General features: G+C 37.2%; 1 protein-coding gene across 1 annotated transcript; it reads left to right on the plus strand.

Annotated features, from left to right (window-relative positions):
• Window positions 1–750: 750 nt before the first annotated feature.
• Window positions 751–17291, plus strand: CNIH1 (cornichon family member 1). The gene is made up of 5 exons (XM_017661264.3): window positions 751–949; window positions 5681–5749; window positions 9762–9874; window positions 10956–11099; window positions 13204–17291. Exons 1-5 carry the CDS (start codon window positions 869–871, stop codon window positions 13229–13231), a joined length of 435 nt encoding a protein of 144 aa, XP_017516753.1. The 5' UTR covers window positions 751–868; the 3' UTR covers window positions 13232–17291.
• Window positions 17292–17843: the final 552 nt, after the last annotated feature.

Consider the following 17843-nt stretch of genomic DNA (forward strand, 5'->3'; position numbering starts at 1 on the left):
AGTTATAATTTGATGTCTATGTGATGTTCTGCTGAGTTACAATGACAAAGTCTTTCTAATTGTGTGTGGTGAACAAAACAGTTTGAAAAACAGGAGCGATGAGATATTACGTCTTAACTACTTAACGAGGCATATAAGGCCCTGCGATGTGAACCTTTGCTACCCCTTTCGAACTATGTTGCCTTGTGCTACGTTTCACTAATTTAGAACTGCTGGTGGTTTTCCTAAGACACCGAGCTTTTTTTCCCCTTTCATCTCTGCGTTTGCTCATGCTGAACCTCTGCTTGGACTGCTAATTCTACCTTCTTTTTGCCTGGACAATTTCTACTCATCTTGTAAGCCTCAGCTCAAGCAATCTACTCCGGGAATCTACCTACTCCAGGAATCCTCCCTGAACGCCCCAGGGCGGGTGGAGTGCCCTTCTCTGACCTTTCATAGTCTGTCACCGACCCCCCCTTACCAGGGTTCCATTACTGTAATGATTTATTCAGGTGTTCGTTTCCAGCACTACACTAAGTTCTTTCAGTGTAAGTACTGTCTTACTCATCTTCGTATGTTAAAGAAGAAGCACAGTACCTGGAATATACTAAGCAGTCATTCAGTAAACATTTGTTCAAAGGATAAAGGAGGGAAGGAACGAAGGAAAAACAGCTTCGCAACACCGACAGCGTAAGCGCACCTCGAGCCCCAGCCATCAGAGGGCGCCGGGGCACCTGGGCTGGTGCGCAGGCGCGCTGGCAGGGCGGGCGCCGCGGCGGCGGTGGCGGTCGTGGCTGTGGCCGGGGGAAGTGAATGGTTTTACCCAGAGGGCCCTGCGCCGCCTTTCTCCGCTGGCACCGGCGCCGCTCCCTGCTCCTCCTCCCCGGCCATGGCGTTCACGTTCGCGGCCTTCTGCTATATGCTGGCCTTGCTGCTCACCGCCGCGCTCATCTTTTTCGCCATCTGGCACGTGAGTAGCCGGGGCCGGGGGGAGGAGGGCGGGGAGGCGGTTAGCCCCTTCTCGCCCTGGGCTCGCGGTGCGGATGGCGCTGCCTGCGGAGGTCCGCGCGCCGGGGGATGGGGCTGGGCTGGGGTGGCGGAGCCGCGCGGCTAGGGTTCTGCGCCCTGCGCGCGGGCCGGGGGCTGCCGGTCCTGCAGGGGCCGATGCGGGCGCCGGAGGGATGCTCCGGCTGTGCTTTTACGTAGGCCGCGCGCGCCGCTACTCCTCCCGCGCTGGGTGGGGCGCCCGGTCCTGACAGGCCCCGCTTCGCTGGCGCACCCTCGACGGGCGTCGCGCATCCAGGCATCCCCACATCCTCCGGGAGAGTGTCACGGGCGCCGAGGGGCACGTTGCGTGCTTGGAGGGAATGAAGTTCGCCGAATTTTTAATACATGCTGCCTTTCCTTTAGGGTTTCTGCAGGAGTATGGCCCAAATGAGATAGTTCTAACTTACTTGAGATGAATTTCCAACTCTCTGTTTAGCACTGTTGGGTGTTGGTCAAGTAGAATCGCTTTTTTTCTGGATTCTTGTTTTCCAGTGAACTTTGATGCAGATTGGATTGATTACTTTATTGACTGCATCTCCGAACTTTTCCCCTAAATTATACTCTGACCGCCAGAGTTTCTCAAGAGACAATATTCCTAGCCACCTGTGTATTCAGGGTAGCTTCATTTAGTAGAGGTAGTTTTAAATTGATTTTGAAAATGCTCAGAAACTTTTAAGTTTACGTAGTTTTACTTTTTTTCTCTTTTACTCACATGCAGCAGGATAGAAGCACATCCTTACTTAACTGGTTCCTGTAAGGAGCGTGAAAGTTCCCTGACATGACAAGAGGTTTTTAAGGATTCCAGTGCCTCTAGCACAAAATTAGAAGCAGCCTTCTGGAAATCCGCATTCTTTGACGATACATCCAAATATTTGTTCTGCTCTCCCCATATTCTAGTCTTTTCTGGAATAGTGGTCTTTATTTGAATGATTAGACATGTTCACTCCATGTAAATTTTAAGACAAATTTCATCATGCCCATAACAAAAATCTTTTATGGAACATAGAGGGGCAGAGTGATTTAAATGGCAGCAGTGCGTTGTGCAAAAAAAAAAAATATCAAGAGTAATATCACAAATCCATTCCTTTTGCTAAAGAATATGATTACGTTTATAATTACTTTAGAACCCAGCTGCTTGCGGGATGTGCTGATGGTAGGCTCTTAAGTAACTGCCCCATTCAAAGGCTTGTCAGTGGGAACCAATAACTTGAAAAGCAATTTAGGCTCTTCGGTGGAAGAACTGTAAATAAAGGTAATTTGGGATGCAAACTAGCTGTGCTTCAGGAAACTTCTGATGAAACAAAGTGTGGTTCTCTTCCATCTAGATGTGGATTTAAATCACAAGCTTCCTGCTTGATGGGCGCTCTTTGTTTTCAGAGATGATGGGAATTCTTCGAAGGGAGCTGTGTACGGACGGTCTTTTGTATGTTTGTCTGACCCAGGTTGTTTGACTTAAGGGAAACTTGTACTGCACTTTTAGAAAATGGGTAATTTCAGCTTTGAAACGAATATGTGCCCAGGTGAAGTAGATAATTTAAAAGTCCTATTGTAGAATTTTAAAAAATTAGTTGTACTTCGCAGATTAGTAGAGAGTTTTTATCCTTAGGGATTTCTTGTAGTTCAGAGGATTATGCATTTTTGGGAACAAACTAAAAATTCTGAATAAATGTATTTAGATTAATCCTAAATAATAGCTTGGTTGACCCTTGAACAACATGGGGGTTAGGGGTGCCAGCCCCATGCAATAGAAAATCTGCATCTAACTGGACTCCCCCGTCCAGATTTAAATAGTAGTAGCCTGCTGTTGATCAGAAACCTTACCACTAACATACACAGTTGATTAACATATATTTTGTATTTTATGTGTTATATACTGTATTTTTATAGTAAAGTAAGCTAGAGAAAAAGTGTTTTTTCAAACTTTTCAGATCTCTAACATTTTTTCCAGTGTATTTATTGAAAAACATTTGCATATATGTGGACCCATGCGGTTCAAACCTGTGTTGTTCAAGGGTCAACTGTTGTTTTAATTTTTCTTCTAATTACATAACCTTCAGTTTATCTTCCTAGGTAAAGTATCTGTCAGAAGACTCATTTGGAAATTTCAAGTATAAATTCAAGAATTCCTGTTTACATTAATTGTTATATGGAGGATGTTTTTTATGCTGATGTTTACATGTGTCAATTTAGTTCTAATTCATGTGATCGATACTCCATGGAGAATAGAGTTGGTAAGATGTGTTTGAAAGCTAAAAATGCAGAAGTCATTTACTAAAGACGTGCATCAAATTTGAATTGTGTAGGTTGGTATCTTTAGGGTTTATCTGTTTTATTGTTTTTGCATTTCTATGGACAATTCTGTGAACATCTTTGTCCAGATAACACACTCACCGAAGATTTGAAAACCACAAGTTTTAAGAATCTTTTCAGAGTAGGTTTGAAAACCCTAACTTATAGCACTGAAATAGAAATCCATTCAGCAACATACTGATTACAAGATCCCTTGAAATCACCTGAAGAAAATGACCAGCCAAAAAAGTTAGTTTTAAGACATAACTTTTGTACTCTGCTATTAAATTGAATCTTGTTATAGGCAAGTAATTGTATTTGCAGTCACTGTCCTTGTCTTGAACGTTATTACTAAAATGCATTGGGGATATATCACAGCTAATGTCAGGTAATTTATAATATCTGTAAGTAATCAGATATTAGTATCTTCTCATTGTACATTTATCTTTTTAGCATTTACATGTGTTAGGGGTCATTAGTACAGGGAAATGCCTTTTGGTGAGTTCTGTATTTTTTTTAAATTAGGGCAATTTTTTTTCCTCTCCCCCCCTTCCCCTTTTATTCCGTAAATATTGATTGAACACTTAAGTTTATGTACTGGGCACTGTTTTAGACCCTGAGATGAAGCAGTGAACCCAGCAAAAATCTTTGCTCTTACAGAAGGTACATTTTAATGTTTAATCATTTTCTTTCTATTGCTGTTTTAGTTAGAATTTTTATCATGTCGGGTTGGTGAATTTTATAATATTGTAGAAATTAAACCTATCTTTCTTTGACACTAAGAACTTTAACAGGGAAAGAAACTGCCTATTTAAAGCTAGAAATATATGACGGTTGATTATGTGTAATACTGAGTAATGCTGTCTCACATATGAATATACTACTAACCCACCAGGAAAAGGGCAGATTGAGTTATCTGTCCCCAGAGTGACTGGTAGCAGCAACTAAAATAGCTTCCTCATAAACTTGGTACCTTAGGCTTATTTTGACACCTGACTTAACCCCACAGAAGTGGTGCATTGCCCCATTTTTATTTTTAGTACATTTTGACTTTGAAGGTTTGTGTTTAGTGACCCTACATGTTAATGCCTCTTTTCTCCAGCGTGGACAGAAACCCTCTTGCCATGTATTTTAAGTGGTTGAGATGTCTCCCCTTGTCACATTTATAACTTTTTCACTCGTCTTACCATGAGAAGGTGGCCTGACTGGGGCTTACCCTTCTATAGTTCTTAACTTGGTTACCAAATGAAATGGCGCACAAGTGGTAGGAATGCATAGGGCATGAAAGATTGATCACTTTTATGGAGGCATTGAACAGAGCTGATCTTGGCTCTGGTGGTGCTTTTCGGTGCCTCTGCCTCTTGGTGCAGAAGAATTAGGAAATCCTCCCTTCTGAACAGGCACAGTCCCAGGGTGCAGAGCCCATGCCAGGGTGCTTGGCAGCAGGAGCATGGGCTGGCTTTGAGCCCCCACCTGGCCTTCTGTCCTGTGCAGAAACTGCACTACTGTATGTTGTAGGCCTGGCTGTGACATTTAAGAATCATTAGTGTTCCTCTAGTCTGAGGCCATGTCTTACATTTCCAGATTGAAGCAGGACTTTGAAATATATGTATTTGGTCACAAATGGGAACAAATTGAAGCATGCAAGTCTATCACTGCTAAACAGTGACAAGGGAGGGGATGCACAGATGATGAAAAACACTGTACCCATAGGGGGACACAAATCTGCATGAACTCTATTCTAGTATGAGAATGTCATATTGGCAGCATTATAAAGCCCTGTGCTTTGTGGAGATAGGCAGGTATGTAATCATTTCTGCTCAAAAGAGTTGGAAACGTACAGAGAGGAGTTGACATAGAAGAGGATTTTTTTTTTGATATCGTTGATGTACAATTACTTGAACAACATTATGGTTACTAGACTCCCCTTATTATCAAGTCCCCCCCCACATACCCCATTACAGTCACTGTCCATCAGCGTAGTAAGATGCTTTAGAGTCATTACTTGTAGAGGAGAGCTTTTTTAAAGAGGTGTTTTAATAAGTAGTTGTGGGTGGGGGAAAGGTCAGTTCAAGTAGAGAAAATGAACAGAAGCGTTGAAAATGTTGAAAGTTGAAGATATTTATCATAGTGATACCAGATCATTTTAGTGATACTGTAAAAGTGTTTTCAGTTCTTTAAATCTAATTCCAGGTATTTATTAGCACATGCTGAGTTTACCGTGAATTGGTACACGGAGTATGTGTACACTTCTGCTTTTGCTTTTGTTGTACTAACTTTATTCAGTTAGTATTTGATGACGGGGTAGATTTGGCGCTGCTTTTTATTAAAATGAGAGGTCCTAACTATTTTAATTTTATTTTAGATTATAGCATTTGATGAACTGAAGACTGATTACAAGAATCCTATAGACCAGTGTAATACCCTGAATCCTGTAAGTTATAATAGAAAATTTTTCTTTAGAATTTAAAACTGTTTTCGCTTTTAATTTGATACAGTTTGAAAATGGCCAATATTCTCAGTAGCATGATATATGTGTACTTTTTGAAGTAGGCACAATTAAAAAAAATACTCCTTTTTCCTGTCCTGCTTGACTATTCTGACAGTTAATATATCTGCTGGTGATCTTGTCAGCTGTCATACTAACATTCTTTCAATCTGCTTTTTACATTGTCGGCCAAAGACAGTTGAAAAGGTCAAAAAGATTAAAAGAGTCAAAATTGCGTTAAAGGTGTGTACTGTTTTTTAGTTTAATGTTTTAATGCTACCTTCATTTCATGGGGTGGGTTAGGGCATTGTATTTGTAGAGTGTTCTGTTCAGTGTGCTTGTTCATATGCCTGTTGAGGTTTATGATTTCATTAAAGTTCATATTTTATGCAAATGTTTGCTTGCTGGCCCAGTCAAGTAGGGAAAGCTGTTAAATGCTTATGCATTTTAAAAAGTGTTATAGCCATAGGCACTTCTATATTAAATCATTTGGTGCAAAGTTGTTGCAGAAAATCATTTCTTTGAAAGTTGGTTAATGTAAAATGACTTCATTAGATGGTGAGTTTAATAGAGTTTAATAGAATAGGATTTTCTTGTTATGATTTACTGTGAGGTAGTCTCCAAGTGGAGTATTTAGTACCATCTCTACTTTTATCTTCTGTTATGGCCTATTCTAGAATTAATTCACTCTTACAGCTAATATTTACTCAGAGTGTTTTGGGTGATTACTCTGTTCTTAGGCTTTGGAATCCCATAGTAGAGCTGACCTTCAGACTCATGCTGCCAGAATTTTGTGGATAATAATTTGTATACAAACATTTACATAGTTATTTTTAATACATATCTACTTTAAACGTTCTAAAACACACCTGTCTTACATTAAGTTATGATTAAATTATGAGCTCTGATGGATTTAGCTATAATGTGGCTCCATTGTGCTTAGGGGTTTTATAGATATTTTTAACTTTATTTAGTTTACTCATTTAGGAAGATTCTCCTTTTGCCTGTAGGTTTAAGTTGCCTAATTGGTCAGAAACTGAGAGGTTGTTTGCAAGAAAGCAGTTGGGTGGGTTTTCAAGAGAATACAATAATTCATCTTTAAAAATTAATGAAGATGAGAACTTATGTAGACTTTAGTTGTATAAACTATAATGCACTAGCATGCTAGAGCGATTTTATTTGGAAAAGGGTCTATAAAAAGTTAGTTTGCTCATTCATCGTTGCTTCCTAGGTAAATATGAATGATGGAATAGATTTCTAGTTTGTCTTTAAACAACTGTTACAGTAAGACTTGATGGAGGTACAATTGAAAGTAAACTTACTAGCTGTTTCTCTGTTTTTATGAGATAAAATACCAGATGAATCTGCTTTTTCAATTGTAAAACATCTTAACCTGCTGTTGAAACTAATTGTTCCCAGGAAATTAAGAAACTGAAAATTTTTCCTATTGACAATTGTTTATTCATAGCATTCTATCTTCTTTGGCTCTTTATTACTTCATGTAACCAAATGATGATGAGGATAATAACTGAAATCAGATGAGGGCTTTACCAGGTGCCAGGCTCTGTTGCAAATAATCGTCTTTACCTGGACTTTTTCTTTCAGTTCTGTGACAGTCCTAAGAGACAGGCATTTTGTTATTCTCGTGACTAGGAGAATAAGCTGAGGCTTAGAGAGGTTACTTTGCCCAAGATCACACAGTTAAGGTAGAGCCAGAATTTGAATCCAGCCTGATTTTTAACTTGTATTTCCCCAATTTACTGTAAATTTAAGAGGAACTAATTTCATTTTAAATATGTGGTGTGATTTTTTTTACTTCTCATAATGGAAATTCTCACATAGAAAAGACGTACTTGCACATCCTAACAAAAAGTGGTAGGTGGAGAGAAGTTTTTGTACCAGTGCAAGTTGTGTTTTGAATAGGGTGCCGATAATTGGCTTAATAACAGTGCATCTGACAGTTTTCCCTATTTAAAATTTATTCTGACAATTCTGCCAAAGTATGGGGGAAGATAGACATTATTTTTTTAAATGTGACCCTTACCTAGAGAATATTGTGATTTGCATGTTTAAGTACTATCATTTCAGCCATATTTGCATGAGGTGTTTTTTGGATACTAGTTTTTGTGTAAATATTGGGTCCTAAATGGAATAATTTTTGTGCCACTTATGGGGACATTTCATCATTAATGAATGATTGGAGAGGACTGGTTTTTATGAAATATGCGTAATAAAAGTTTCTGGGCTTTTTTGGAAGAGAAGGGAGTATGGCATTTGTTTCATATTAGAGCTAGCATCTATAGAGTTGCAGATTATCTTTGCCATCACTCTTACTAAAGTGTATTAAGGGCAGTGGAGATCATGTTTTCAGAATCATTTTCTTCCCATACCTCAGTCTGAAGTGTAAGATGAACACAAGGATGATAGTTTGTATTGTTAGAGATCTGTTGGCTGTACAGGGCTGAAATAGGCTTAATGTATTTTAAAGGAAAATCCTGTAATTTAAACCCCTATTATAAACAGCAGCTTTAGTGGAACTCCTAATAAGATGTTTATATTTCTTGGTTTATCCTGGTTGTAGTCTCTGCATTCAAAAATTTCCTGTGGACATTTTCTTACATATGTTTAACTTTGATCTTAAGTGCTGGCTTAACTGTTCACGTTATTTACAAATTTACATATATATATACAGAGTTTATCTTTTGTTTGTTATATAGCTCAAGTTTGTAGAAAATATCTGGTTAGTACTGTAGATTGGTTGGTTTTATTGTGATTCATTAAAAATATTATTCACTAAAAACTTTGCCTTACAGCTTTAAACTGGAAAAAGTAATTTGAGAGTATTAGAAAATGGGCTTGAATATGTAGAGTAGTTATATTATTTCTATAGCCATGGTTTTCCCTCTCAGTAAAGATCTGATGATGTAGAGGAGTCATAAAATTTTATTTGATATAATGTAGACATTTGAGAAACTGGCTTTGCTGCTGTGACCTGTAGGAAGCTCTGGGTTGAAACTTGCAATGAAAGGTTTTGCTGTTTTTATTTAAAAAAGTCATTTGGCTGAAGTCTTTAAGATGATAAAAATAATTAAATATAAAGCATGAACTTTTGTTCATTTTATAGAAAGCACTTTGCTTGATATAATTTTTCCTTACTTAATACTACGTACTATCAAAAGATTTGTTTTTTGAGTTCTGAGCTTCTGCTGGTCTGCTGTGTTTATAGCATTTCATTGGAAAATGGGCTTAAAGAAACAGGAAGGCCATGTAAGAATGGGAGCTCAGAACTGGGAGAATTCCTGTTTCATGGTTTAGAACCTCAGTCTTTTCCCTCCTACATTGCAGAAAGCACATTGTTTGCGTCTGTGCACACTACTTTCTCTCCCCTCTGACTGTGCTGAGATTATTGGCTGTTGGCTTTCCATCGATAAATCACTTTTGTGGTACTGTGATGTGGTTTGTTGAATATTTCATATGTAGCATTCCTGGTTTCTGTTAAAGGCTTAACAACACTAATGTGTAAACTTCCAAAGGGAGTTGTGTTTTTGTGAATTTTTTTTATATTGCGTTGCATGTGGTCAGATCCTCATTTTTGTATTTTTATCATTGTTGAATGGTAGAAAGAAAAAGTTTTCCATGTGATTAGCAAAAAACTGTGTTTGAATAATCTGGGTGGTAACTTTGTATAATTTAACTTGTTTTAGGAATTTGAGTTTAAAATTTTAAGTTACGTCTTAGTCTTTTAGTGCAAGCAATATCCTCTGGTCAGTTTGCTTGTAATCCTGCTTTTGGTAAAAAAAAGTTAAATATGGAAATAAAACTCAGTAGCACCTTTCATTGCTGATTCTAAGAAAGCAATCATTTTTCATTATGGAAACTTGGTTGCCACCTGCTTTCCAAATTAGCAGTTGATTTAATGCCAAGGCATTTTGATAACTGGCTTGTATTTTTCTTTCAGCTTGTACTTCCGGAGTACCTCATCCATGCTTTCTTCTGTGTCATGTTTCTTTGTGCAGCAGAGTGGCTCACACTGGGTCTCAATATGCCCCTCTTGGCATATCATATTTGGAGGTAATGTTTAGATACACTTTGAATACTTTACCTAATTAAATTTTAATTATGCTGTGGTTGCTATGGTAATCTTACATGTTAGTCTCCTAAAAGAAAACTGAGAATTAGTTGTCATGTATTTAAAAAATCAAGTGGATGAACAAGTAACTTTTAATGCCTTTTAAGGAGCTTAATTCATTATTCTTTAAAGGGGTTTTAAAATAGTTATGTTTTACATACGTTAATGTGAGCAAGTTGAAGTGTTCACTGAGTTTTTAGATACGTATGTACTTGTGAAACCATCACCCAGATAAGGCATACAACAGTTCCAGCTCCCTGTGCCTCTCCTGAAGATTCCCTTGTGCCCCATCCCCATTAGTTACCCCTGCATCTCCTGGGACAACCAGTGTCATTTAGATTAGTTTTGCCCGTCTTTGAACTTCCTCTGAATTAAAGTGTACACTGTGTGCCTAACTTCTTTCTCATGTTTTCTTCATCACTTTAAAGTTGTTGATATATTTTGTAACTTTTAAAGTTTATACGTGATCTATGTAGAGTTCATTTTAAGTAGGCATGTCAAAATCTCATTGCCCTTGATTTTAGGAAAGAATGAAGAATATATGAAATATGAGGAAGTATTTAGGAGTAAAGCAGCATCATGTCTGTGACTGACTCTGAAATAGTTCAGGAAAAAACACGCATATTTAGAGACAATGAAAAAAAAGGGTAAAGCTCTGTGGTAAAGTGAACATTTGGAATACAATGATGAAGTGTTCTTACACCTTTTCTGTAAGTCTAAAATTATGTTAAATAAAAAGCTAAAAAAGTCTTATTTCCTTTTTATGGGTATTTGTATTTTTCTCGGATTTCTGAAAGTGTAGAGGAGACTAGCTATGACTTGTTTAACTCCTATTCTTACTTAGGGGCACTAGTTTTAAAATTAAGATGGTAAAAGGAAAGGACTCCACCTAGAATTTAAAGAATGATTCCTCTGTGTTCCCCTACCTCTCATTGTAACAAATATTTGAGAAGAAAAACCCTCCTTCCCGTCCTAAAGGTTTGCTTTCCTTTTTGAGTGGCTGATGGGCTGTGTCTCTTCCAGGTACATGAGCAGACCTGTGATGAGTGGACCAGGACTCTATGACCCTACAACCATCATGAATGCAGATATTCTGGCATACTGTCAGAAAGAAGGATGGTGCAAATTAGCTTTTTATCTTCTAGCTTTTTTTTACTACCTATATGGGTAAGTTTCAAAGTAAAATGGAAGTATGATTTCACTATGCTGTCTAAAATATTTGCAAGCATTATGGTTTTAACACCTTAAAATGCACTGAGGAATAATTGAGTGTCTTGCGCAGTGCTAACTGCTGATAGCACAGTGCCCACCAGCACACTCACACACATGGAATAGGAAGAACCTGGTATCATCAGGTCCCCAGCCACTGTGCAGGCAGGGGCGGAAAGCTGGGTTAGGGATGCCGCTTCCTGAGTTTCCGACCCAGTCATTCAGTGAAGGGCGGTCCTCATTGTCCATGGCAAAGCCGCAGCATTGGGAGGCTATGGCTGTGTGAGTTTGCAGAAAGGTTTTTGCTTGGCTTCATTCAGTGCCTGTCTTGAGACTGTGTTTAAATTTTTCTTTATCATTCTTTATAAACTATATGCTCTGCCCTTTATTTTCTGGTTTGTTTGATCTGAACAGGATGAAGGAAGGGAACAGTTCTATCCTACAGGATGGTGCAATTATTTATTTTTCTCCCTTTATACTGTGATGGAATGACTCATCATTGTCTCTGTTGGTCAGGGTTTCTCAGTGTCGGCATTAGTGACATTCTGGAATAGGTAAATCTTTGTTGTGAGGAGCGGTCCTGTACATTGTAGGATATTGAGCAGCATCTCTGGACTCTGCCCAGTAGATGCCAGTGGCGGACCCCTACCCAAGTCATAACAACCAGAAATGTCTCTGGATCTAGCCAAATGCCCCCAGTGGGACAAAATTGGTCCCAGTTGAGAGCCACTGCTCAAGGTGTACTATAAGTGGAGTAAAATGGCTGCTTACTAAAACTAGAAAAGGATACTGTCAGGTGTGGTATTATAATTATTCTTTAAGCTATATAAATATACTTCTCATCTTTTATTGATTTATATTCATCTGGAGAGGACTTTACACCTGAGTTTCAAAATATGAAGAAAACTAGCTGTACAAGATGAAATTGTAATAAGCTTTTATTTCCTCTTTTGTTACTTGAAAACTTGATGTATATTATATGATAGGTGTATATTCATATTTCTCTTTACATAGTTTAAGTTTCTATTACGGATAAGGATGAATGAAGTGCTAGATGGAATTTGGGAAAAAGGTATTTTTTGCTTTTAGAGGTTATAAGAAAATGAGTGTCCTTTTGTGCATCTATAGATGTTCATATATGAAACAGGCTGAGAAAGTTCTGAAAAGTGAAATGATTGGTTATTTTAATTTCCTGTTCATTTTCATTTTTTAAGTTCCTGTAACAAATGTGTGAAACAGTGCTAGCCTATATTTAGTAGGCACTTAACACATATTTATTGGAAGAAAGAAAATAAATGAACAAGTGAATAAATAATAAAATTGGAAATGTACTGTTGTGGGAAATGTTCACGAGGAGATGGTGGCACTAGGTCATGCATTTCTGTGTTAAGTTGCCTATTGAATTTGCACACCTCCTTGCTTTGTATTTCTTTTAGAAACACATGCTTTCAAATCATACTCTCCTGCATCACTCCTTCTGTGGAATTGCCCCTGCAGTCTTAAGCCTCCATCATAGTTACTGCTTTTTAATTTGCGTGTTTGTCCCCTTTTCTTTTTTAACCCTGCTGTTGCCTAGAGCCTTTTTTTTATGGGACAATTCTTTAATTGGCCATTTCTATCTGTAAAACGGGAATAGTAAAGGGTAGCTATCTCCTAGGACTGCTTAGAGGAATTCAGTGAGGGTCATGTATGTGAAAGACCTAACAGGGGGCTTGGCACCAAGGGAGCCCTCAGAGATACTTACTCCTATTATTAGACACAACTCCAGGGCAGTGTGGTTGTTTTGGATTGCTTCTCTAAGCTCTGACCCCTCACTAAGTTTTCAGCTGTGCTGTTCTACTTGCTAAAATTGGCAAAGAAATCAGGGACAACTGTAGCATATGTTGTGAGCCAAAACTCCATTGATGCAAATTTAAATCATATGAACTTGTCATTGATCTTTTCCTCTTCTGTGATGGCATACCACAAACAAGTTTGCTCGATAAAGCAAACTCAGTTTTTTGGTGCTGTTTGTTTTTATAATTAGGAATGTCTGAATTAACAGCCTTTTTCTTCTTTTCAGCATGATCTATGTTTTGGTGAGCTCTTAGAACAACACATGGAAGAATTGGTACAGTTAAATGCATGCAAAAAGCCACCAAACGAAGGGATTCTATCCAGCAAGATCCTGTTTCCAAGAATAGCCTATGGAATCTGATCAGTTACTTTAAAAATGACTCCTTATTTTTTAAACATTTCCACGTTTTTTGCTTGTGGAAAGACTGTTTTCATATGTTATACTCAGATAAAGAATTTAAATGGAATTACGTATAAATTAATATAAAATGATTACCTCGGTGTTGACAGGTTTGAACTTGCACTCCTTAAGGAACAGCCATAATCCCTTGAATGACTGTATTAATTAGTGACTGTCCTTAGTCCATTGGAAGCTTTTGTTTATAGGAACTTGTAGGGCTCATTTTGGTTTTATTGAAATGCCATTTAATTATAAATTAGCTGTAGATATCAGGTGCTTCTGATGAACTGAAAAGATATATCTGACTTAGGGAAACTTCATGGGTTTTCCCATCTATCATGTAGATTATATATGGCCACATTTACAAGAATAAGAGTGGGATATTTTTCCCTTCAACTTGAATATTATTCCTGTATATTGCATGAATGAGATTTTTCCCATTTTCCGTCAGAATAATATACTTGCTTTAATTCTTAAGCATAAGTGAACATGATATAAACACATATGCTGAATTACTTGTAAGAATGCATTTAAAGTTAATTTAAATGTGTTTTAATTTGTAAGACATTACTTTTAAGGAATTGATTATTAGACTTACTGTACTAAGATGGTGGTAAAGGTATTCTTAAGAATTTGCAAATACTTTTCGATTTTCAAAACTGAATGAGAGAGAACATTGTATAACCCTCCTGCTGTTCCTTTAGTGCAAAATAATAAAACTTGGAAATTAAGACTTATTTTCAGTGCATTGTTTTAAAGATTACAAGTAGCTATTTCTTAAACTTGCTTAATCCATAATAAAGATTACTGTCAATTTAATTGTGGTCTAAAAAAAAAATATCACGCCTGGATCTAAAAAGGAAGATTTTTTAGTGGCTAAGGCGCATTACCCTTCATTGTCACTTGAGATTCGTAAATATTGATGACATGGAATCAGCATTTTTCTTATTTAAAAAAATTATTGTCAAAGTGTTTAAAATTTTTTTTAACTTCTTGAAACAGCAAGTTTTAAGGTAAAATGACTTGTAAATTTGAGTTTTTGCTGCTTTGTGGAAGGCAGGTCAGTTATACCTTATGCCTTTTTGTAAGAATTCTTGTGCTTATTGGGGATGAGGAAGTTAAAGCAATTGGAAATAGTGTAAGTGGTTCAAAGGGTCTTAACCAAAGGATCAAAGAAAGAAGACCTATATGAAGAAGTTCCACATAATGAATGCTGAAGGGAATTTATGGATGTGTTTGTGGAAGTCGTAACACTAAGAATCCCTTGAATGAGATGCTGTTTCAGTCTCTATTAGTGAAAGGTGCTTCCCCATCTTTGGAAGAGTAGCTGCTACTGTCTGGGGACTGGGCGGTAGGGCTGTCCGAGTTGAAGAGGCTGCAGAACCAATGAGAGGTGCTTAAGGAGTTTGCAGTTCAGACTCTGGAGGATGCGAGGGATGTGTTGGTCAGTTCATGGAGTGAGTTACTTACTCAGTGCTTGCTGGGCACCGAAGTTTTGTGTTTTGAGTATGAACAATCATTCAGTTTCTAATCTAATTATATCAGCTCCCACTCTTCATTTTTCTTTTTTGTTCATGAGTACTTTTTACTTTTTTGGTCATGAGAGACCTTGGCCAAGTGCAGATACATTTCCTGGGGCTGTTACCTTAGGATTCTTGTTCAGTATTTTTATGAGCCATTGCTGTCTCTTAGCAAACACTACTTTCCTTTATAAGTTTTAACAAAATCCTGTTAATGTGTATTCCATAATGTTCTCCAGGATTAATGCAAGGCTTACTGGCTGCAGTGTGTGGAAGCCACCTTCTCATGCTTCTAAAGTGAGATTCATAGTCCTTAGCTGATTCCTCAAAGATGACTGACAGTGAGGTCCATCCATCTCAGTGGTAGGTTAGTTCTTAGGCATAGAGATTAGAAGATTGAGTACCTGGATGCACTAATATGTACTCATCTTTTCTTCTGATTTCCTTGCTTAAGTCACTTAACCAAGACAAAGAAACAATACACTTGCATTTGACAATATCCCACTGGCTCTATTCCTTGCTTTAAATTTAATTTGTTCCCCCTTTTCATCTGTTTTGGGCAGCCTTAAGCCTTCTATTATTCTTGCAGGTCTGGCTGAGGCATTGTTAGCCTGGGTTTATAAAACTTTCCATCAAACTTCTCCCTTTTCAGGGCAGCTTTTTGTTTAGGTACTTCTTTCTTCTTTGTTGCCATTACTTTTGATAATCTGTGCTTTGATTTATCTTAAAGAGCTTCCAACTTTTAGAAGCCATTAGTGTAACATCCTGTGGTTTATGTCTATACTAACAACTCTTTGTTGCTTTGGGCATTATAGAGTCTCCTGAATTAAAAATATTATATAATGAATGTAGTTTATTTAGCAGGTATTATGTGAAGTAACAATACTCTATCATGGCAATATGTCCCTTTAGTACTTAGGTATAGGGCTAGTAACTTAACTTGAATGCCCATATCTGAATTTTATTAATGATGTTTGATGCTTTTGACAACACTTAACTGATATTCCCTGTACCCTATCCCAGGGTAGAGGAGAGTTGAGTACCAGGTTACAAATTACTAATTTGTTTGAATTATTTTTCATGGGAGTGGGGGAGTGATAGGAAATGACCAGACAAACTACTTTTGACATATATTGGATATGACTAGAGCAAGTGAGAAGCCTCATAGATTATACCATAAACTGCTAGACCTACTAGTTAGGTTCAGATACCCAGATAATGGTCTTCACAAAGCAACAAAGTACCTGGCAGTTTGCAGTATGTGTCTCTTGCGAAGCCTGTTCACTGTTCCGACTTGAGGACCATTTGTGCTCATAGCTCCTATAGAGCTCTTCTCTGTTGCCCAAATCATCATATTTTGAAAATGTGTCAGATTATTTGCATAGAAAGGAAATAGAGATGTAGATACACTTTGAAACTAGCAAATTTTCTCCAGTTTTTAAACAGTGTTCATGGAATATTATTGCCATGGTGCAAATAATGACTTCTGTGTATCTTTTATACCCTTCAGTGGGGTGAGCTTCCATTTTAGGTGTAGTTACGTCATAGCAGTGTGATATATCAAGCTCATTTAATCTGTGTTGAAAAGTATTACATCTAGTTTACTTACTTGTATCATTTAACACCCACAAATGTGCATGTCAATAATTAGTTGTACAGTATAATTGTAATTCAGAAATTTTGGCAGCAAAAATGTTTTAAAACAATACTCTTCAATGTGGAAAGATAAAAATATTGATACTTTGACTAGCATTGTTCATAAAATTTCTTATATTCATCCTTTTGGGAAACGATTAATAGTGTTAGTAGTATAGTTCAGAAGATAGTTCTGAACTAATATTCCAGGGTGATGCAAAGAAACAAAATGTGGTCCTATTGTGGATATGCTGAATAACTTTCTTAGAGCAATTTTACTTTAAAGAGTTCTAAAGCTGAATGTTGAAAAGGAGCAAACAGCTGCATGTTCTGCTTAGTTTTGGAAAACAGTATTAATCATATAAGGTGACTGATCTGTGGAATTGGATTGAAGGTTTTTCCTATGTCAATTTTACTGCACATTGTGGAAGTGAAGATGTAAAGAACATCTTGACATGGAAAAGAATAAGTTAATGTTATTGTACAATACTTTTTCCAAACATTTAACTTTCTTTGGTTATCATGTTCATATATTCTGGAGAAGAAAAATTTCTTAAATAATAGATTACTAGGTAGATCCTACAACTATTAAAAGAAACATAGAATATAGTTAGCCATCTGTGCTCATGGTTTGTTAAATCCTAAGTTAACCTTAATGGTGCTGTACCACTGTCCAAAGAAAACCCTTATGTAGTCCTACCTTCTTAGAGCTTGCTTTATTTTGCTTTTGTATATTTAATAAAAACTGTCTCAAATGTTTTCTTGTGTAGTTATGGTTAATGGTTGAGTCTGTGTGTTAATTCAGTTTCAGCAGCTAACTATGGCTTTGTGTGCGACCAGGATTCTGTTTCCTACCCCTCCACTGTTTTGAGGACTATCCCACAGGTTCAGCAGAGAATACTTTTTCAAGAATGTTGGAATTACATGTTATTAAACTTAATTGGACAATTATATCTGAGTAGTGTCATCCCATGTTTCTTAAGGAATAATCGATGTTTTTCCTTATTTAGTCAAGCATTTAAAATGTGGAAGGCTTAAACTAGCACTAGCACTTGCATGGAAATGGAGATGAATGCACGTTGAAAATTCAGTTGGTTATTAAAGGATTTGATTAATCCATGCCAATAATTTCCTCCATTTTCTTAAATATTCATGAATAAGCTGTATGATTCTACTGGGAGAAAGCTACTAAAAGATTTGGTAATATCATTCTTAAAGATTTCCTGTTTAATACAATATTGTGATTTTAAATTGTTTTTGGTTTTAATACCCAAATCATGCGGAAGGTCAGTCTGTTCTTGCAGCCTATAC

This window comes from Manis javanica, chromosome 8, assembly GCF_040802235.1.
Source record: "Manis javanica isolate MJ-LG chromosome 8, MJ_LKY, whole genome shotgun sequence".
NCBI lineage: Eukaryota > Metazoa > Chordata > Mammalia > Pholidota > Manidae > Manis > Manis javanica.